At 47.5% G+C, this 21,804-nt stretch overlaps 1 protein-coding gene, 1 pseudogene and 1 gene segment (V, D, J or C); 1 reads left to right on the forward strand and 2 right to left on the reverse strand.

The window, feature by feature from the left end:
• LOC127029747 (trypsin II-P29-like) overlaps nucleotides 1-1,994 on the reverse strand; it is a 2,589-nt pseudogene extending 595 nt beyond the window's left edge.
• LOC127029744 (T-cell receptor beta-2 chain C region-like) overlaps nucleotides 1-20,432 on the reverse strand; it is a 42,565-nt gene extending 22,133 nt beyond the window's left edge. Inside the window, 3 exon segments of the C gene segment in view lie at nucleotides 6,713-6,736; nucleotides 19,664-19,961; nucleotides 20,390-20,432. Of these exon segments, the coding sequence occupies nucleotides 6,713-6,736; nucleotides 19,664-19,961; nucleotides 20,390-20,432 (365 nt within the window).
• On the forward strand, nucleotides 5,665-9,286 carry LOC127029746 (trypsin I-P1-like). The gene is made up of 5 exons (XM_050915537.1): nucleotides 5,665-5,704; nucleotides 6,411-6,585; nucleotides 7,198-7,451; nucleotides 8,253-8,389; nucleotides 9,137-9,286. The coding sequence occupies exons 1-5, from the start codon at nucleotides 5,665-5,667 to the stop codon at nucleotides 9,284-9,286; spliced, it is 756 nt and encodes a 251-aa protein (XP_050771494.1).
• Nucleotides 20,433-21,804: the final 1,372 nt, after the last annotated feature.

Raw genomic sequence — 21,804 nt, forward strand, 5'->3', positions numbered from 1 at the left:
ACACGATTCCCTGAAGTTTTCCAGTGCATAGTCAGGGCCACCTGAGTCATCCTGGAGAGAAAATGTAGAAGTATGAGCTGATCTCACCTGGAAAGGTTTTGATCTGGTACAAAAAATCCAGGGAATGCAAAGTGAAGTGCAGTAAGTCCTGATATGGGAGCACAGAAGGACAGCACTCCTTATTTGCTGACCTCCCCTAACCCCAACAATCCACTGCTACTGCACTCAGTGCCCAGCAGATGTGGTTGGACCTGCTAGTTCGGGTGAAGTCCACCCTGTATTGAAACCCTGCTGGAAGGATACTGTGTCAGAACAGAAAACCTGGAGATGAGGAGGCCTACGTACTCTGCCAAGCTCTGGCATACACTGTGCAGCCTGAGGCACCCTGGGGTGTGTGACCCAGGGCTCTGTGCAGACATCAATGCTTACCTGGCATGAGTCTTTCCCACCACCCAGGAATCCTACACAGATCATGTTGCTGGTGATCTGGCCTAGGTAAGCCTCTTGGCACTTTTGGTTACTCAGAACTGGAGCTCTCAGTCGCTGGAGAACCTTAGGGAAATTGGCTGCCGGGACAGCAGTGAAAATTAGGTTTCATCTTGGGACTCAGCACTGACAGTGAACAGAAAGACCTGTACACCTATATGCGAGAGCCGTCCAGCAAAGCAGGGCAACCCTTGACCCTTGACCTGCATGAGCAAATGCGAAGGGCATTGTTGATTGAGGCACACTGGCAAGACAGTTTGGGGAACTCGCAGGCACAACATGGAAAGGCTGCAAAGCAGCAGTGAAATGTACATGGATCTCATGAACCTGGCGGTAGAGCAGGAGAAGTGTGACCAGGTACCTGCAACATACACTGATACAGCCACTGCTCAGTGTGTTTCCTCACCTTGAAAAAGGCACTCGGGACTTTCCTTGGCACGGGAGCTGGGCAGAGCTGTGGGTTGAATGTCAGCACTTTAGTCCATGGTGGTTAACATAATGTTGTTATCAAGGCTTCTTGATCCAAATCTTGATGATTCACTCTCTAGGATAGTGAATGATTAATGCGGCACTCCTGACTAGTTCACTGTCTTCCTTCACATCAATGTTGTACTCTCCATCTCACTTGTATACGGCTGCAAGATTACCGGCAGAGAAGAGCAGTAGTTAACCATGGGTAGAACAGCTTGGTGCCACATGGGCACTGGCAGACACTTGGAATAGAGTAAGGGAGTGTTGCCCTAATCAAAGATACCTGTGTCACAGAGCTCTAGGAGCTTTATGATTTCGTGAAAGACAGAGTCTGGAGAGCCTTGCTAGTTGTGTATCCTGTCCAGTGGATCCCCAGCTGGCAACTGTGGCAATGGTGCGAGCATAGATGGATCACTTCAGACACCTAGAGCAATGCTTAGGGAAGGAAGATTACATTTCCTATTGCAGAGGAGCACAATCCTTGATCTGTGCTCTCTCTGCAGAGGTATGCCCTAAATTAGGACAAGAAAGATCCATGGAGAAAGTCTGGAGGAATGAAAAAGAACAAAATAGTAATGGTAAGCCACATGGACATGCAAATGTGCACAGAAAGGCATGTTAGGATGCACCGAAAAGGATGCCAAGAGTGCAGGAATATTGCAAAGATCATGTAACGTAGTGAGACAGAGGGTCGTGTTTCTCCTTCGGTTTCAGATACACCATGCGTTGCCACCTTGGATTCTCTTCTTTTGCTAGGCACCGTATTCCAAATCTGGTGGCTTTGCAAGATTTGACTAGAATCCAGATACACAACTCAATCCATACTTATGATTTCTAGCAGTGAGCAGCTGACAGGACCCACTGGTTGTTGACGAGCGAACCGCCACAGAAGTGATACCCAGCCTTCAAGGACACTGGTAGGGAACTGAATGCTCTGGGCAATTGTAGATTTCCACAATCTTGTCATCATCAGCATCCCCAGGAAAAGCAACTGAGAGAAAGAGGATTGAGTTTCACAGCACCAGGTCTGAATTCATTCTCTTACAGTGTAGCAGCAGCCAATGAGCTACAGAGGAATTAGCAAGAGCCAAAAGAGTTTGAAACTTCAGAAGTCTTCACAGCAACTCCTGAAATATCCTCCTGAGTTCTTTCTGTGCTACTCTGAAACATAAGGCTTTGTCTTTACCACCCTGAGTCAGGAAGAGAACAGAAGAGCAGAAGCTGCCAAAGAACTTCACAAATGAAATGTGTGCAGCCTTCACACCGGCACCTTCACTTCCATGGCACCTTTGGAACAGGATGCACCAGCTGTGTCATGGTGGAAAGCACGTGGTGCACATTTGTGTAGGTCGAGAAATGGAAAATGGCAAACGCAGTTGAGAGTGTCAGCAGACTTTTAATTTGCTGGGGGGAAGCCAGGGGTGAGCAAGAGAGGAAGGAAGCCCTGGTAGTGAAGAAAGAACATGAAGGCTCTGCAGAGTTGGAGGCTGATGCTATAGCAGAATGTGAGAAAGAACGTGTAAGGTATTTGTTGAAATCACTAAAACAGCGGTCTCCAAACGTTTTTGATCACGCACTCCTATCAGTGAAATATTTTTCAGCATGCACCTCCAGTATATGTGTATTTAGTAACTGATAATTATATACGTATAATACTGAAGTTCTAAGGTTTTCTTCCCATGCCCCAGTGCATCCTCTTGTGCACCCCCAGGGGTGCATGCACCCCACTTTGGAGACTCCTGCACTGGAACATCTTAAACCAGGAGCCTGTCTCTGACCATCGATTACAGATGCAAAGAGCAGAAGATGCAAAACCCTTCCCCAGACACTCTCCTGGCCTCCAGCAACTGGAGACTTGATGTTCCTGTGTCAGATGGGGTGCCTTTCAACCAGCTCCTCCCAGGCAGGAGAGACTTGGGAAGAGAGAATCAACAGTCCCTCTACCACCAAGCTCTGTGAGATGTACAAGAACTAGCCTCAGAAACTCCTCTGCTTTATGCTCCTGGGAAGCTTTATCTCTGTCAGCCCGTGGTCTTGCCAGGTTTCCCTTTCCCAGGATCTTGCATCTGCCTGCACAAATGTATTTGCTTTATCTGAGTCCAGTGGTGCTACAGCTGACCGAAATACTTGAACTAGGAACATGGATTTCTAGAAATGCAAGCTGCGATTGCTTGTCCATTGATAATTTCTAACACAGCTGCCCTCCATTCACCCATCTCCTTCTCCTTCCTGTGCCCCTGGAGCTGCCAGCATTCTGCTGCAGCATCACTACATTAAATGAGAGACGTGTTTGCAGCTGGAGATGTAGCCCCAGAGTGCATTTTTTTGACAGACCCTGAAAAAGCCTTACAATGGGCCTGTGGAATGTTCGGCAGCATTGAGCAGAAGAGGGTATTTACATTTCAGGTAGGGATTCATCATCTTAAAGAAAGGAAGGAGGGGCAGGAGGAGGTGTTCCAATTTCAGCCTGAATGACAGGAGTCTGTTCATCCTTCACAGCTCTCACTGAAAGGCCTGAAGGGCTGTTGTGAAGCAGTCTGTCTGGTGGATGACCTCTGAGTTGTGCATCACAAACACCCCGTTTGCCTTCATTTGAGATCCGTTTTCTCCATGAGCTGCCCTGCTGGCACGCATCCTGGAGTTCTGGGATTCACAGGAGCCTCTAGAAGGGGCCCCTGGGAGGCAGATGGGAGAATGGGAGGGACTCGGGTGAGATATGTTCACTAGATGTCTGCCATCAAGGCCTTAGGGACACAAGAACCGCAGGAACTATGACCCAGGACTTTTGCCGTGAGCTCTGGCAGTAGCTTGGGAAGAGGTCAGTAGTGTCCTCTTGTTGATTTAAGCAAGTAGCACACAGAGTCTCAGAGAGAGCTTTTTCTTCAAGGAGATTACCAGCCGGCCCTATATGACGCCTTTCCTGCTGTTAAGAATAACCAATCAGTTAGAGATCAGAGCAGATTAAATAAGGAACAAAGGGGGAAAAAAAAAAGTACCAAGATAAAGGCAGGTATGGTCGAGCTTCCCAATTCAGATGCTGAATTACTGGATTTTCCTGGAATTTGGGTGGATACTAAACCAAATACTAAACCCTGTGAAAAGAAGGAAAAGGAAGCTGTCCTTCATAGCCTGGGTGTTACCTAATAGGTTATTAGAGCTATATCTCAGGAAAAATATTGTTTTAAAGTATCGGATGACAGCCTGTCTCTATGCCAATGGCATGTTTTGGACAAAGGAATTATAAATCCACAGGGAGATCAAATTATACACTATTGTAGATTAGGAATTGATCTTGCTCTGCTCAGTTATGATGGGATTAGATAGCTTTGGTAATTTTTGCCATGCTTGGTCCTATTACAGATCTTTCCCTTTTCCACAGGAAGCTTCTCATCCTTATTTGTTTCTCAGGATAAAACATGTTTGTAAGAAAACTGTGCACTGATACCAGTTTAAAGCCCAAGACAAGTCGTGCAGCCCTTTGGAGGAGTCCCTGGCCTCGGACTTGTCCTTTAACATGAAGGAAAATTTCCATCTGGACAGTGCCACTGTGTGTACCAGTCCTCCAGGGCTCTCAAAAAATTGATTAAGAAACGGAGTAGAAAGGCTATGCCTATTTAGTCTCTCATGCCATTTCAGCATCTCAAAGCATATGACTTCTGTTTACAGTCACTTGAGGCTATCCCATGTCTTTCAGGACCTAACATGATGAAGCTGCTTGGAAAATGATTATTCATCAAATGCATTAAGCTTTAGCAAACTCAGCATCGTGACAGAAATTATCACTCTGTCAGAGAAGGATTTCAGAAGATCTCATTATTTGTGTTCACAGTATTTTTGTTTGTATACACTACATCCATAAACATCAATGTTACACTGAAATTCTTCTGTGACAAAAATGAGTCTCTATAGAACATTCCGAAGCTAAATAAAAAATGCGGTTCGGTACTCAGGCCGATATTATTAGGAAAGAGAGAAATTATTATTATTATTAGAAACTAGGAAAGAGAGAAATCTTTCAAAGAGATTTGGTGCACATTCCCACATTTGAACTATTTAACTTGGGAGGTGGTGGGGGGCACAGAATAGTTTTTTCGTACTCACTTATTGAAATTACTTCTGAATGATTTTATTTGGGAAAACACTGTGTTCTATATGATGAAAACACACACACACATATTACTCAAGAAAAGGAATTTGCTAAAATAAACTTAACAAACTTAACACTGAGAGGTTTTGGTTTTGGGTTGGTTTGGTTTTTTTTCCCAAATACATGTATAGTATCTTACTGTCCATTACCTATAATATTCAGCTTCCGGTAAAAAATATACATTTTTAAAATGACACCATCAGCGCAGAGGAATCGCAAAGGGGTTTGAGGGTTGCTCTCAACAGGCACTGCGTGTAAGAATGAGACAGGCAAACAACTACACATCTTCCAAAGCCCAAATGTATTTTTAAATTGAAGGCTGCCCTCTGAAATAATTTAAAATAGCTCTCTGTCTTAGGAAAGGTTTATGATTAACTGATATGTTATTTGTACTTTCTGCCAGTGCCTGTTAATGCCCACATTTGGATCTTCAAATTTTCCACTGTGTACTTTTTGTCTGGAGAAAACCTTGGACTAGAGATAAGGCCATTTCAAAAAATGTATTTCTAGCAGCTCACGCTTCCAGTCCACCAGTCTGGGCTTGAGGCTCTGTCAAGATCATGAAATACATACTGTTCATCACCTTTGTTGGTGTGGCTGGTAAGTATATTTTTTACTTCTCTTTTTGTAATTTATTAGGAAGCTTATTTTCTGAGCAAATTTGCAAGGTAGTCTGTTGTGGGAAAGTGAAGTCCAGTTTCATCTTGCAAAAGTTTTAAGGCAGAGCACTGCAACTTCTTTTTGCCTGCTGTCTGTTCATAATTGCTTGTGTCACAAAATGGGGAATTAATGCCTTCATAGAGGTTTTTGACCCAGGCATACTGAAATGTGTCCATAGCTTCAAAAAAGACTGTCTCTCTCTTAAGGACTATGAAATACAGAGGTAACACCTCTGGCTCAGGAAGTCCTAAAGCTGCTGTAAATTTTTGGACTATGGGCGAGTGCTCCAAGGTAATACCACTGCAGACTTGTTTTGTACTTACACTCAGTCCACTATTGACCACCACTGCAGACAAGGATCCTGGGACAGACGCACCTTTGATCCGATCCAACAAGAACATTTCTATGTTCTTATGTTCACTCTGGGACTAGCAGCCAGTGGTTTAGACGCAGATACGTGAGATGCCCATCTAAGGCTGATTACCTTATTTTAGGGAGCAGCAAATGAATGTCCATTAGACTTGCCCACCACCGCTACCGTGAGTTTTTCTAGAAGTAGAGCCTACAAGCGAGATGCTTCAGTCAGTCACAGGGGCACAAGATTCCTTATGCCAGATGTTGACATATGCCACTTCTTATCTCCCAGTTGCCTTCCCCATCAACGCTGATTATGATGATGATGATGACAAGATTGTGGGAGGCTACACCTGTGCAGCGAACTCTGTCCCCTATCAGGTGTCCCTGAATTCGGGCTATCACTTCTGTGGAGGTTCCCTCATCAACAGCCAGTGGGTCCTGTCAGCTGCTCACTGCTACAAGTCGTGAGTGGAAAAAAATATATTCTTCCGTAACCTACTTCTTTCTTCCAGTTCACTTCTAGCGGGAATTCTGAGCTGTGAGATCCAAATATGTAAGTGACTCCATTCTGACAGGAGACAACCAAGGAATGGGTGGCTCATCCAGGAAGCTGGGCTGAGGCATCATAAGGCGTTTTTCACTTTTGCAAATGTTTCTGTGAATGCAGAGCACTTTCTGAAATGACAACGTGATGATCTAGCCACGAGTTATGGGCTGTAATTTCTTATAAATTGCATTAATCTTGCTAAAACTTCATCACTGGAGAACAGGAAGAGGAACGAGGTCAGGGTGATAGCAGTTTGCCTTTTTCCAGAATGTTTGTATAAAGCACTGTTATATATTCAACTTGCCCCAGCTCAACAAAATAAACCTGCAGAAATTTACCACCTGTACTGGGAGTGGGTAAGATCTCAGTGTGGATCCCCAGGACTTATTGCAGGGCAAGAAAGATAATCTGCATGAAAACAGCTACTACAACAGTGATGTTGAAGCGAGTGCATACGGTGACGGATGGGGAGGTTCCTCATAACCTGTCGGTAGCAGTAAAGTATATGCCATTCCTTCTCTTTTTCTAGTCGCATTGAAGTGCAGCTCGGGAAACATAACCTGGCACTCACAGAATCGACACAGCAGTTCATTAGTTCAGCTAAAGTCATCCGCCACTCTGGCTACAGCTCTGCAACGCTGGACAATGACATTATGCTCATCAAGCTTGCCAAACCAGCCCAGCTCAACCGAGCTGTCCAAACAGTTCCTCTGCCTACCAGCTGTGTGGCCACAGGCACCAGATGCCTAATCTCTGGCTGGGGCAACACACTCAGCAATGGCGGTGAGTACTCTGTGGGAATGAATGTACAGCACCATGAGGGCCCGGGAGACACTCCAAGACCTCACAATTAACTCCAAACAGTACAGGGTAAAGCACAGAGAAGTGCTGTGGGACAGGCCTTTTTGAGTGATCAGTCTGTGTAGGACAGTAACCATTTAACTGCTTTAAAGGCAAGCCTTTATAAGGTCCTTCCTCTTGTTCTGTGTTACGAACATGGAATCACTTCAGTCATCCACGTGCTGTTCACCAGCATGTTCACGCTGCCATAAATTTTGTGGCCTGGCGCTATCAGCTGTGCAGTGCCAAGCACTAGCAATTTAACTCATGTCAGTAGAGTTGTCAGTTCTCTGAGAACAAGATCAAAATCTGTGACTCTGGATCTAAAATTACTACAAGAGAGCTCCATTCTCTTACACCAATGGTCAGAGGTGTGGATGGTGACTGGTGTCTAATCCACTGGCGACAACTAAACCTGCACCAGAGGAGAGGATGGTTTTCCTGAGGCCCAGGTTTCCTCCAGCATATGTGCTACAAGAGTAGCTCTTAGCTCCACACTTGACAACTGATGATTTTCTAGGTACGAGAAAAATTAACATGGCTGCAGTGTAGAACGGTGGACCCATGGGTAGAATCTGTTCCATCTAAACAAAAGGAATCCATGCTGCGATTACTGTTCAGAGGAAGAATGACGACTGCTAAACCAGGATGTTCAGCGATTACTTTTCTGCTAAGAAAGATCTTCTCCGGGCTCTGAAATGAACTCAGAGATGTCATTAACCATCTCTCCCTATTTTCTTGTAGATGCGTATCCAGATACCTTGCAGTGCCTGAAGGCTCCTGTACTCTCCTCAAGCGAGTGCACCAAAGCCTACCCGGGGCAAATTACCAAGAACATGCTATGTATAGGATTCGTGGAGGGAGGAAAAGACTCCTGCCAGGTAAAACATCTGCCTCTTCTTTCACATATGTTTCTCTCCTGCCTTTTGCCAGTAGAAGAGGCCATCATATTAGAGAATCTGCTATACTCACTGCACCAGCATGTCTGAATGTTGTTTTTTTGAGCAACAGTGGAGGCTTCGGGTGACAGTTGCTTATTCAGTGAGGCTAGTTTTTTTCGACTCAGTTAGTCATTGTCCTTTTTTTGAGACAGCGAATACCTCTGCCCTAAATCTCCACAAGCAGACTATGCCACCTCCTGCACCTTAGGCTATTGAAAATGGAGGAGTGCTGCACCAGAGAGTCAATAGTAATCACGGTGACTTTAGAGCTTAGGATGAAAATGTTAGTTTTGGACTCACTGAAAATGAAATAGCCGGTATGCCAAGATCCAGGCAGTCTGGAAAATGAACGCATCTGACAACTGCTCTGCATTTTACATGTGCCTAGCTCCATGGAAATATTTGGCAGAATAATGTTTAAGACACACGTATCCGAAGCGTCTGCCAAGGACTGCATCTGTCAAAACCAGGCAGCTTACTCATCCTTAGCTGTGGTGCCCTTGGAGCTAAAGGAAGGCACAGTAGCATCAGGTGTAGAGTGGTAATCCGAAATGACCTTTGTAGAACTTTTGTGTAGAAAAAGCCCAATGGAGCTCCCTCGAATGTCAGTGATTCCTGGGATCTCTGACTCATCACTTACTTAGGCTGATACCATTTGCTGAATATCCGTATCCTTTATGTGCACAGGGGGATTCCGGCGGTCCGGTCGTCTGCAATGGGCAGCTCCAGGGCATTGTTTCCTGGGGTATTGGATGTGCGCAGAGAGGCTATCCTGGGGTTTACACTAAGGTTTGCAATTATGTCTCCTGGATCAAAGCAACTATGTCTGCCAACTGAGACACTTTTGTTCTCTGTGACTTGCTTTTCCTCCTCCTCATTTTCTTCTGTTTTGGGACTGGACATACAAAAATTATCAAAAAATAAAGACTTTCAGGCACCCCTTCTTTGTGCAACGTTTATCTGGGTACTTCCATAGGCTATGGTATGGAGGACAGAAGCAGGGAATGTCACTCTGGGGAAAATATTTAATATTTGTGGTGCCTCTCAACTAGCAGGATCTTGGAACATTTTGCAAACTCATCTTCAGGAGTCTTTCAGTCAGTTACATGCAGCCGTTTCTGGAGAACATCGTTTCTGTTTATCAGCACATACTCAGGTGGTACAAAAGTGCCTAAATCAGCTGAGACAGTGCGCTGAATCACACAGGCAGCATACTCCTACTGTAGAAAACAGCAGGCAGCAACACAAATGCTTCCCATCCCCCCCATTCCCACCCCCAACAATATGACGTTCCCTAGTGGAACCTCCCTGAAAGCTTTACCTAGGGAATGAAACAACTTCTTCTAGGGCTTGTTCTCCTCATGTACCAGTGCCACTGGGGCTGCTGTCTATACCTTTTTGCTCAGTTAACTTGTTACACTGGGCTTGCTTAGTTTTCCTGGAAGAGTCAAAAGGACAGAGATGTTCTGGGATCTGGTTTTAACTCCTCCTAACCTCAACTAGGACTGGAGTTGAAAGCCCATGAAAACGCTGCCAAAGTTACCAACAGGCTGTATAGCTGTCTCCTAAAAAAGAAAGGGGAATAGAGACTTTCAGTAAAATAAAAGGATAGAAAAAGCAGAGAGTAGGTGAAGTGGGGAGAAATTTAAAAGAAATCTGACACTGGAGGAAAGGGAGGGACAGGACAAGAACAGAGCATGAAGGAACAAGTGCCATTTGCCTACAGAGAGGTTTGTGCCTGGTTCTCAGATGCTTTGTCACTGAGATACCTCCTAGGAGAATAATAGGTGCCTGAGTTACAGAGATAGGCACAATATACAAACAGGATCAGACTGTAGCTTTGTGTCCCATTGCTCTGAAAGCACTTGCTGAATTCCTCCTCTGCGTCTGCCCTTTTCCAGAAAAATCCCTGAGCTGTAGCCTGGCATCCTTCCCTTCATCCTGTTTTTACCAGGATACAAAGTTCTTATCTGCGAGCAGTTGAAAGTCACAGGTTCTCCCTCCCTGACCACGGTGAGTGGAGGGTGGTTGATATCTTTGCCTGATATGTTAGAGGAAAGGAGAAGAAAAAGTTGGAGAAGATGCGATGAAAAGATAATGAGATGAAAATGGGGGGGAAGAAATACTTCTATCATCAGGCAGAGGGGATTCTCAAATGGCAGGGATGTTGAGAAAAGTAGTCTGGAAACAGTCCCAGTCCTCTGTCACTATCCCCCGAGGTGTCAAGGTCTCCAGTGGGTAAAGAAGAATTTCCACTTTCCAGATTATAGGCCATTCTTGATTTTCACATTGCTGGAATATTCTCACAGGATCTCCCCTCTTACACAGCTGGTACATCACTAATGCCTGTGGTGTATAGTGCCATGAAGAGGTCGCTGACAAAGTTGTTCCCTCCTTTGCGCTGTCTAATAAGAGCAACAGACATCTGCAGAGCACTGAGATGTGAGGACACTATTTTTCTTTCTCTCTCTGCTGACATTTCCACATACTGCTTTTATCACACAGCTCTGCACAGCAGGAGTGCGAGGATTACAGAGCTGTGAGCCCTGGTTAGAGCCCGAGGGTCAACAGGACAAAGTGCCCTGTACTTTCTCTATTTTTCTCAGGAAAAAGTCCTGTGGGATCAAATGCCATGTATTTGAGTGCACATATGAAGGCATGAAAACCTTGCACCAGCCTGGCATGGCAGGAAGGGGAAGTAACCAAGTGGCAGCAGCACTTAACTAAAAGGCTTCAAAGGCAAGACAGAGCTAAAACTCTCAGTCAGTCCAACTTCTCCAAAGAAGCACAGCACTTGGAAAAAGCGTTAAGAATAGAACTGGGCAACAAATTATGCTGGTTTGTGTAAAAGTCAACATGTCTCTTAGGGAAGGGTGGCGGGAGGATCTCAGAAATGACACTGTTCCAGAATAAGAAGGAATAGCTCCTACCAAAATGACAACGGGGGAAAAAAGAAAGTGAGAAAAATTATCAGTTTTCAAGAAGCGGGGATTGCAACACCTTTGTTAGGCTGTGGGTCACAGCTGAGATGTCTGCTGTTTGATGTGTTTGGAAAAGGAGGTAACAAGATTTCTGAGATCTCAAATTATCCTAGATAAATCTAAATACCACAGCAAAAAAGGGGGAGAATTCCTGAGAGAAAATAAATCACAGAACAAGGAAGCAAAACATCTTAAGATCAAAAAAAAAGAAAAAAAAAAACAGAGGGAAAAAAAAAGTGACACAGAGAGAAAGACAAAATCTGCTGAAGGAGCAATAAGATCATTAGTGAACAAGCCTCTCCCCAGGCAGCTGGTGTGAACTGATCAGTGGAGTCTGAGCACACGTGGATCTATTTATTCTGTGGGCATATGTCTGTAGCTGGGAGACTTTACCCTGATAAAACAGCTTTGGTATAACAGACTCCTGAGACACCTCATTCTTGGGGCCACCTGGGTTTGTTCTTGGATGACAGCAGTCTGTGTTACTGGAAAGGGCTTCATGCACATGCTATTAGCTCCATACTATATCTATGCAGGTATTACATAGCTGCATGATATGGAGAAATACATCCCTAGCTGAACAGAATGTTCTGGTCTCTCTTGAGTCTCTTATGTGCTTAATGTTGAAGTTTTCCTCCTGTCTCTCTGCAGAAAAGTGGGAATAGTTATATCCCTCTCAAAGACTGCTAACAGTTTCCTCAATCATGTGCTGCTTAACAAAAAAAGGAAACAGAGAAAGCATTATGATGTACATATTATGTACTGACAATATCAGCACAAACATAGGCAGCACAGAAATTCTGTGTGCCTCAGCTGAGACACAAAGATACACAAAGTGTGTGAACCTGGTTACTTTCCTCCAGTGTGAGCAGGTGAGGTGCTGGAAGAAGCTGGGTTCCTCCACCCTCATACAATTAACAGGCGTGGGTCTCTTTCTGTACCCTTCCCTCCCTTGCACTGAGGGAAGAACCTGATCCCTTGCAGCCTGCAAGGTGTCAGTGCTGCCAATAAACTGAGGTTTGCATCACGGTCAGCACACTGAACTCCGCCATGCCCTTTGCACCAAGTACAAAAGGTGGTTTGGGGCTGCATCACCATCTTTCCCTCCAGAATCAGCTCTGTTTCACTGCCTCACGCACATCTGTAAGTTCTTTCCCTCCACAAAATTTCCTCAGCTTTTCCAATGGTTCTGGATGGTTCCAGGAAGTGCAGCTGGCCTTGGGCACTCTGCAGGGTCTAGCTTTTCTGCACAGACAATACCTGGTGCAGATCCCTGACAATCAGGCTCACATTTGCCTTTGGAAATAACCCTGTCTCATCACTCCCCACTCTGCTCTCTACAGAAAAAGAGAGAAGGCTGCATCTTGTGATGGTGTGAGGAAAATTATAGTTGAACCCACACTCTCCCAAACTGATTCTGCAGGGACACCTGGCCTCAACGCTGTGGGCAATGGCCAGCTGACCATACCAAGAGAGAGCAGAGGCAGAATCTCCCCAGCCATCAGATCACTTTCTGTACAGAGAGATTTGTGCTCAGCTTCCTCAGCATCTGAATCAATGTGTATCTTAGCACAGTAATATGTGCCAGAGTCATTCACTGAGGCAAAATCTATTGAAAAGGACAAGCGATAGCCCATACTCCCACAGCTCTTGAAGCGATTCTGAAATTCATCCTCAAACTGTGCCTTTTCCCCTTCCACTGAAAACACTACCAGCTGCAGCATGGTATCCTTTCTTTGAGCCTGCTTATACCACAGCATGTAGGGGCATGTGGTTCCCATCTGGAAACAGCTGAGAGTCACAGCTCCTCCCTCTTTGACGACTACATCTGGAGACTGTTGAAGGGCTGTTTTTCTCCCGTCAGGAGAAAAAAAAAAAAAAAAAGAAAAAAAAAGAAGCAGGAGGCTAGGCAGAAGGTGAAATTATTTGAGGAGAAAGGGGATGAAAAACCCCCACAAAATCTAGATGGGATAAGGGATGGGATTGTTTGGGATGGGATGGGTTTAAAAGCTATGGGCAAGTTTCTCATCTATCTATATGAATGACCAGCAGAAAAAGCTGACAGAAAATGTGAATATATTAGAAACGTTTCAAATGGGGAGGAAATCAGAAAAAAATAACAGTCAGCAATGGAATCTGCCTGTGGCAGCAGCATAGGCACAGAAACATGTGAGGAGGAAGTGCTGAGTAAAGAAGAGATGCATGACATGGGGGGTGGGCAGGGCAGTGTGAGAGTGCCTGAAATGTGAGAAAGTAGTTGGCTGGCTGGGATCAGTGAGAGATAACACTCACATGCAGCAGTGGGTGGTGTGAACCCTGCTCAACTGTCTTTATATGTGTGTATGTCTGTGCGTGCAATCACAGGAACGATGGGGCTGGATGAGGGCCTGAGTTTGCGGCAGCACAGGGGGGATACTGTGGGGTTTTCCTTTCTTCCTTCTGCATCAGCTGAGATCTCCAGAAAAGAGGTATTATGCAAAGGAGACAGAGATATGGGGCATGGTTTTTGTTTCTCTGTCCCACATCTGACACTTCATTCCAGACTCCTTGAAACTTCACAGGCCCTGACCCCACAAGCCGCAGTGTGGGATTGTCTCTGCTCAGCCCAATGCTATTCATGCCATTGCCCCAGGCACAGAGCAGGCTGCGGACATAATGATCCTGGTATGCATTTGTATTGGGTTTGTGTGGTACAGTTTTGGTAGTGAGGGGGGTGGCTACAGGAGTGGCTTTCTGCTAGAAACTTCCCCTATGTCCGACAGAGCCAATGCCAGCGGGTTCCAAGATGGACCTGCTGCTGGCCAAGGCCGAGCCCATCAGTGACAGTGGTAGCACCTCTGTGATAACATATTTAAGAAGGGGGAAAAAAAAAACCCTGCGCAATTGCAGCAGGAGAGAGGAGTAAGAATATGTAAGAGAAACAACTCTGCAGACACCAAGGTCAGTGAAGAAGGAGGGGCAGGAGGTGCGCCAGAGCAGAGATTCCCCTGCAGCCCGTGGTGAGATGGCAGGCTGTCGCCCTGCAGCCCATGGAGGTTAACACTGGAGCAGATATCCACCTGCCACCCATGGAGGACCCCACACCAGAGCAGGCAGATGCGCCCAAAGGAGGCTATGACCCCATGGGAAGCCCACACTGGAGCAGGCTCCTGGCAGGACCTGTGGACCCATGGAGAGAAGAGCCCACACTGGAGCAGGTTTGCTGGCAGGACTTGTGACCCCGTGGGGAACCCACACTGGAGCAGTCTGTTCGTGAAGGACTGCACCCTGTGGAAGGGACCCATGCTGGAGCAGTTCGTGAAGAACTGTAGCCTGTGGGAAGGACTCATGTTGGAGAAGTTTGTGGAGGACTGTCTCCCGTGGGAGGGACCCCACACTGGAGCAGGGGAAGAGTGTGAGGAGTCCTCCCCCTGAGGAGGAAAGAGTGGCAGAAACAAAGCGTGATGAACTGACCGCAACCCCCATTCCCCGTCCCCCTGTGCTGCTGGCAGGGAGGAGGTAGAGAAAATCGGGAGTAAAGTTAAACCTGGGAAGAAGGGAGGGGTGGGGGGAAGGTGTTTTTAAGATTTGGGTTTATTTCTCATTATCCTACTCTGATTTGATTGGTAATAAATTAAACTGATTTCCCCAAGTCGAGTCTGTTTTGCCTGTGATGGTAATTGGTAAATGATTTCTTCCTGTCCTTATCTCGACCCACGAGTCTTTCGTTATATTTTCTCTCCCTTGCCCAGCTGAGGAGGGGAGTGATAGAGTGGCTTTGATAGGCACCTGGCATCCAGCCAGGGTCAACCCACCACAGCATTGTAGCTTGACAGAGAGGAGTTGCACAAATGTGCCTTTCTCCTCCATAGAGGGATCTGAAGGGAGAAAAAACTGCCCTTGGCCTTAAACTGGGAGTGGAGATCCAGTGACTGTGCAAAGAAAAATTCCCCGTGAGAATAATTATTTGGGTGTGAGGGTAGTGGGAAGAAGCTGGGCAGGATTTCCTCCTCAAGGACACAGAACAAGGTTACATCTAATGCCTGCCTCCTCCTTGTGGGTTATTTGTGGTAGAACAGGAGACTTTCCCTCACATGGATTGCATCCACTTCAAAATATCCAGTGCTCTTGATGGTATGTAACATAAAAAGCAGTGTGCTGTTGGAAAGACCTGCATAGCTTGACATGGTCAGCATGTCCATGAAGCCTTGTTTCATCAAGACACAGCCACATCCATTTACTTGCATCGTTCCCAGACTACTCTGTCCTTGGGCTGATGCCTCCCTTTTCCCTAGAAGCTTTCTCATTCTTTGTCAGACTCACATTTAGCAGTCTGGCTCAGGGCTCTGGAGGCACTGTGATATGCAGTTTTACAAGCATAGTGCTCTATGGTTCTGTTCATGGGTGAAAGGATGAGGAGGAACTTGAAAGCAGCTGTTCAAAAGCTCTGTCACTTCTGGGTTCTCATAGGTGAAAGATATGCCGGAGAAAGATATGTGTGCTGGCAGACTTCCCAGCTTGCACGGAAAGGTCTCCTGTGTGCAAAGCACCATCTGGACCAATGCATAGGATCTGTTACTGTGGGTTTTGCTGCTCATACTTGCCTGTAGCTCCCTAGATGGCTCAATGCATATATCTGAGCTGGAGGAAAGAACTTGTATCACCGTTCACCGTTTTGTCTCTGCTGGAGGACAGACAATCCATGGCATTGGGAAGGGGGAAGCAGGGAGGAATGGAAGAGGGCAGAGGGTGGTGTTTTGCGAGGAGGTCAGAAGGAGGCAGGGCATTGAAGCAGAGACTTTGGATCTGCCACATGGAAGAGTTGGTCCTTGCCTGGAGACTGAGTGGGACGTCGTGTGCTGTGCTTGCAGAGCCACAGAAGGAGGCCTTGCTGTCCCCAATCCCACCTTCCTAGGGTTGGAGAACCTGCCTGGTCTGTTTCTTTTGCTATGTGCCTTCTCTTGGTCACAGGGAGAGATGGTGGCCCGTGCGCTCCTCTTACTCCTCCTTGCCAGGTAATGCAGTACAGGGTGGAAAGGTGCCTGCCTGGGCAAAACGCTTTCTTTCCCTCTGTATGGGGCACAACTCTGAGGTGATTCATGGCCAGGGCATGTTGTATGAGAAGAAGCTAAGGGCCCGTCTTTCTTGTGGCTATGCAATTTGTCAATCTGAATGTAAGACTAAAAGTCTAGTGGCAGGACAAGGGAGCTAGGAAGGTGAGCAGAGCTTTGCACTGAAGCCTTGGATTAGGGTGTCACAGCCACGTCCTCTGGAGGCCACCTGCATCCTTGTGGGGAGATGAAACCCTGGTGCTGACACCCTGCTGACGCCCAGAGGGTGTGTCCTTCTCCTGCCAGTTGGAGCAACCACTGCTTCAATAACTACCTGTGTCTTGGGGCAATGCTTGCAGGAGCCTTGGCCAGGTGATAGGAACGTCCCATCATTTTGCCTGTTCTGGGCCACCAGTGACCCCTGTGTGAGGATCAGCAGCTGTTCTACAGGGGTGTAGAAGAGCACCTCCACCCTCCTGCCTTCCCGCTGCCCACAGCAGGGCCTCTACGTATAGTCTCAGTAAGCACTGCAGGACTACAGAGTTCTCGTGCAGGACTGCAAGGAAGGGCATTAGCTTCACAGGGACTGTACCCAGGTCTGGGAGGGAGGAGGAAACATCAGTGAAGGTGGTGAGGGACTATCAGTCTGGGGAGAGAGGTGAAAATCAGAGTCTGGGAAGACAGCAAGAGTTACCCAGAAAAACTGTGAAAGAACAAGACTTCCTCCCTTGGGGCAGGCAGGAGTGTGAGTGCTGTCTGCTGCAGGATGAGTGTGTTGAATCAGGCCCTGTGGGAATCTCTCTGCACACATTGCGTTTGTTGTTTAAAAAAGCTCTGTGTGGGTGCGCGCGCACACTGAATGAAGCCATGGCGTGGGTGCGGTGGGGAAGCTGTTGTGCTGGGCCAGGAAGGTAAGGGCCTGTCTTCCTGCTGAGAAATCTGCAGGCACAAGCCTGAGTCCACAAGTTCTAAACCTGTGTGGGCAGAGGTTTGGGCTGATAGCTGAACATTGGCCCTGGGCAGGGGTATAGAGTGGCCCCTGCTTCACACTGGGCAAAGGGTGACATCCATTTGTCTTCCCAGGGCAAAGGCAGGTTCAACAGCAGGATTGTGGTCAACAATGCTTTGAATGGCCAGGATGTAAGTGGCGTGTGGGAGAGGCTCCAGGCCTTGGTTCCACCTCCTGCCCTAAGGGGCACAGAGAGGGCACGCATCCCATCCTGACCAAGGGACAAAGGGAAGTGGGGGTGGGGGCAGCCAGGCTGGGTTGGTCTGGTCCAGAGAGGTCCAGGTAGAGTGGAGTGCAGCCCCAATGGCTGAAAGGGAGCTGAGCTTTTCTGTGTGATGCAGTAAGGAGCACTGGGTGTAAGTCAAGGCTTGAGGACACTCATATTGGACAAATCCTGGGACCCTGATCTAAGACTGGAATCCTATGTGATGGGACCCTCCTCTTTGAAATCACAGGGGTTTTTTAAGAACCCCAGAAGTGGTTTCAGCAAAGGTGTTCACCTGTAACACCTGAACCATGAAATGGTCTGCACAGGGAAAAGGGACAGAGAGCACCTTCCTTCGACAGAGAGTAACTTTCTATCCTCTTCCCATCACCAGACAAGATTAACACACAGTTGTCGTTCTTGGCAGGACTTTAATGGAGAACCAGCAGTCTATGTGAGTACCACAAAGACCCTCGCATCCAAACATTTCCTCATGCTTCTTGAAAGCTGTACTGCACTGGGGAATACACCAAAGGCTCACAGAGGTACTTGGCAGAGTGGTATCCAAGGGTTTCCAGTCTGCCCTCCACTCAGGTAAGGGTTGGCTCTAGAATTGGAGCAGGTCTCTCAGGGCCTGGACCAAGGCAGTTTGGAAAGTCTCCCCAGATGTAAACCACTCCTTCGAGTACCAGGCCCTGTCCCAGGTCTGCCTCACTCCTCTGGCAAAGGGTTTGTCCCTCTGCCTCAGCAGAATTTCCCCATCCCAGCTTGTGCACATCACCTTTCAGTCCTTTCCTGGGCACCTCTAAGAAAAGTCTGTCTCTAACCCATCCTCAGCTCCCTCTGGGGAATGAGAGGCTGCAACTAATGCTCCCCTGCCTTCTCATCTTCTGGCCGGACAAACCCAGAACCCTCAACCTCTCCCCACCTGCCCTGTGCTCCAGTGCTGACCATCTCCAAGACCCCTGATAGACATCTCCGTGTCCTGAGGACGCAAGATGGTTCCAGTCCATAGCTGCGGCCTCCCCAGTGTGGAGCAGGGTGGGGGAATGATCCCCCTCCTGGCCCTGACAGCTCCTTTCTGGCTAGCAGAGCCAAAGGTATGGTGGATTATTGCCACAGAGCACCTTGCGGCTTGGGTCTCCTCACCTACAGGATCACGCTCCATCCCCAGATACCGTTGAGACTTGGGCTACATTGCATATATCAGAGTGTTCAGGTCACAGGGTAGTGGTGCAACTCGGCAACCCTGGTGCACAGCAGCGTGCTCATTATCTGGAGACTGGTGGGGCCAAGGGACCAGCGTGCACATAGAAGTGCTCAGTGGCATGGTCCTGCTGGTGCTCTGGAACTCGGCGCCCCTCATGCACGGCAGTGTGCTGAGCCCCAGGTTACCAGCGAGGCACCTGTACTCTCGGAAACTGCAGTGTGAGCAATCCCAGGAAACCCTCGAAGCTTGCAGACACAAGAGCACACACAGGAGTGCTCAGTTGTGGGATCCCTTGCCAGATTCAATTCCAGGTTGGCCTTGGCTACCAGTTGGTGGAGAAGGAAAGGTCTGTGTGAACTATTCCACATCCTACTTACCCATGAGTTAGTGTAACAGGCTGAAAGGGAGAAGAAATGGAAGAAGATGAAGGAAATGGCAGGGGGACAGGTGTGAGAGATGACAGAGAAGAGAGGAGAGAGAAAGAGAGGAGAGGAGGAAAGTGAGAGGCAGTCTATGGATGGCAGAGAAATGAGGCAAGGCAGTGAGTAAAAGAAGAAAGGAGGGTCAAAAGGTAATTCAGAGATGGGAAAGAATATGAAAGAAATTAGAGACCAGGCAGAAGATAGACAGACAATACCACCACTTTCCTTAAGTAGACAGAGCTGGAGGGCAACAGGAGAAAATGGGGTACTGTCAAATACAGGGCTGTGTGTGCGCTAGGGGCAGATCCATGTTTGCATGGAAAGGTTTGTGCTATGCTGCTCCAGCTTTTGAGTCACTGTGGGTCTTGCTCAGCACAGAAATATGTGCCCGAGTCATTGAGTAGAGCATGATCTATCTCCACAGATAAGCGGTTGCCCTTAGTCCCATTACTCTGGAAGTGGTTTCTGAAGTCCTTCTCAATCTCTGCCCTGCCACCTTCCACTGAGTATGCAACCAGCTGCAGAGTGGCATCCTTCCCCATGGGCAACTTGTACCAGTACATGGTCAAGAATGCATTCCGCTTTTGGAAACAGTTCAGAGTCACAGAGTCTCCCACTCGGACAACTATGTCTGGCGATTGCTGAAGGGCCTGGCCTGAAAAGAGAAGGGAAGAGATGTGAGGAGTGAAATGTGTTGAAGGGGACACAAAAACACATCCTTGAAGTATGACATGGGATAGGCATAAGGATATCAGCAAGCTATGGGACAGTCTCCCGTTTCTCTCAGACACATAGGAGAAAAAAACCCCCACATACCAGCTTCAAATACAGTAGCAAATTTGTTATGAAAAATAATGACTTCAGTACTCTCCATTGAAGTATTAAAATGGGACAGAAAAAACAAATTTGTAGATCTGTAGAGTTTTCTGAGTTAAGAAGTTGAGGAAAAGCTCACGTTGTTCATTGCCCATCCTCCCCCTGGAAGCCTTGGGGAATGGGGCACTGCCAACAGCCAGGCACACAGCTGAGGCAGGAGCAAATGGCTCCAGCGCAGCTGTTCAAGCGGAAGGGAAGCTCACTTACCCACAGGGGCCAGGATGGCCACAAGGAACCAGTGGAGAACCATGGAGAAAGGCCACCTCCTTCCAGCAACCTGCCCGTCGTGGCAGCGCAGGCACAGAGATGTGTGAAGAGGAAAGGCTGAGAGAGGAAGAGACACGTCTGTGCAGGTGGGCAGGGCAGTGAGAGAGAGCCTGAAATGTGAGAAGGCAGTTGGCTGGCTGGGAACAGTGGGGAATGACACCTGCATGCAGGCATGAGGTGCATGTACCCTGCTCTACTGAATTCCTTCTGTGTGTGAGTATGTGTGTGTATGTGTAGGTGGGAGATAAGTGTTACCACAGGAGCATGATGGGGCTCTATGGCAGCCTGAGTGTGTGCATGGCACAGGGATGCACAAAGAGGCACCATATGAAGGGAAGAAAAAGACAGCTCAGGAATGCATGTTTGTGTCTGTGCCCCTCAGCTGTCTCCTCGCTAGACACCCTCACACTCACAGACTCCAAACACTGCAAGCTGCAATGTGGAATCTTCTCTGCTTATCCCAGTGCTGCTCGTCATATTGCCCAGATATGGGAAAGGCTGCTGACCTGTCATCCTGCTGTCTGTTGTAGCATGACAGAGAGGAGTTCTGTAACTGTTCTTCTTTTCCTCTGAAAGGGAGATCTCAAGGAGAGAAAAGGCTGCCTTTGGCTCTGCACTGGGACTGCCTCTTGGGAGACTGCACCACGGAGCGATTTCTGAGAGGGGTATTCACGTGTGGGAACCTGCTGGAGTGCCCCATGCTGGCCTGTGCCGCACACTGGTGTATGTTATGACAGAGATAACACTCTAACCTGTCAGGAAACTTTCTGTTAGCTGCACAGCTTGCTAACAGAACCTGTAATTTATATAATATCTTTGGGAAAGGTAAACTGTATATGGATCAAGGGGTGGAAGGTAGTGATCCTGACCCGGAGACCACTGTACATGGAGGAGTTAGTGATCCACGTAACAGTTAACCTGAGTAGGCGCAGGCCTGTGGTGTGCTGTGCTGTGCTGCATGTGCAATGCGGCCCTCAGGCCTGTGCTGCGCTGCACATATCCCTTGGCCACAGGATAACCTCAGACAGGTCGTTGTAATGGAGGAGCATGTGGGCAGCTCCCACTTGGTACTGGTTATTATGTCATCTGCCTGGCCTTGCCTTTATCTAAAGGTGCACCAAGAACTACTCACGTAAACATCCTCTCTGTTTGACAGTGAGAATGATGAGCAGGGTTGGCTAGAGTTAAATGAGCGGAAGTCTGTGGAGTGCAGATTGAAGAGACACAGAAAGAAGAAGGTGGGGAGAGAAAGGGAGGCAGGGAGGGGAAGAAGGCTGACGGAAGTGAATATAATGTAAATGAGAGTTAAACGAAGAGGAGGCAAGTAGGAGTGGGGTGGCAAGGAGAGAAAGCAG

Source organism: Gymnogyps californianus, chromosome 1 (assembly GCF_018139145.2).
Source record: "Gymnogyps californianus isolate 813 chromosome 1, ASM1813914v2, whole genome shotgun sequence".
In the NCBI taxonomy this organism is placed as follows: domain Eukaryota; kingdom Metazoa; phylum Chordata; class Aves; order Accipitriformes; family Cathartidae; genus Gymnogyps; species Gymnogyps californianus.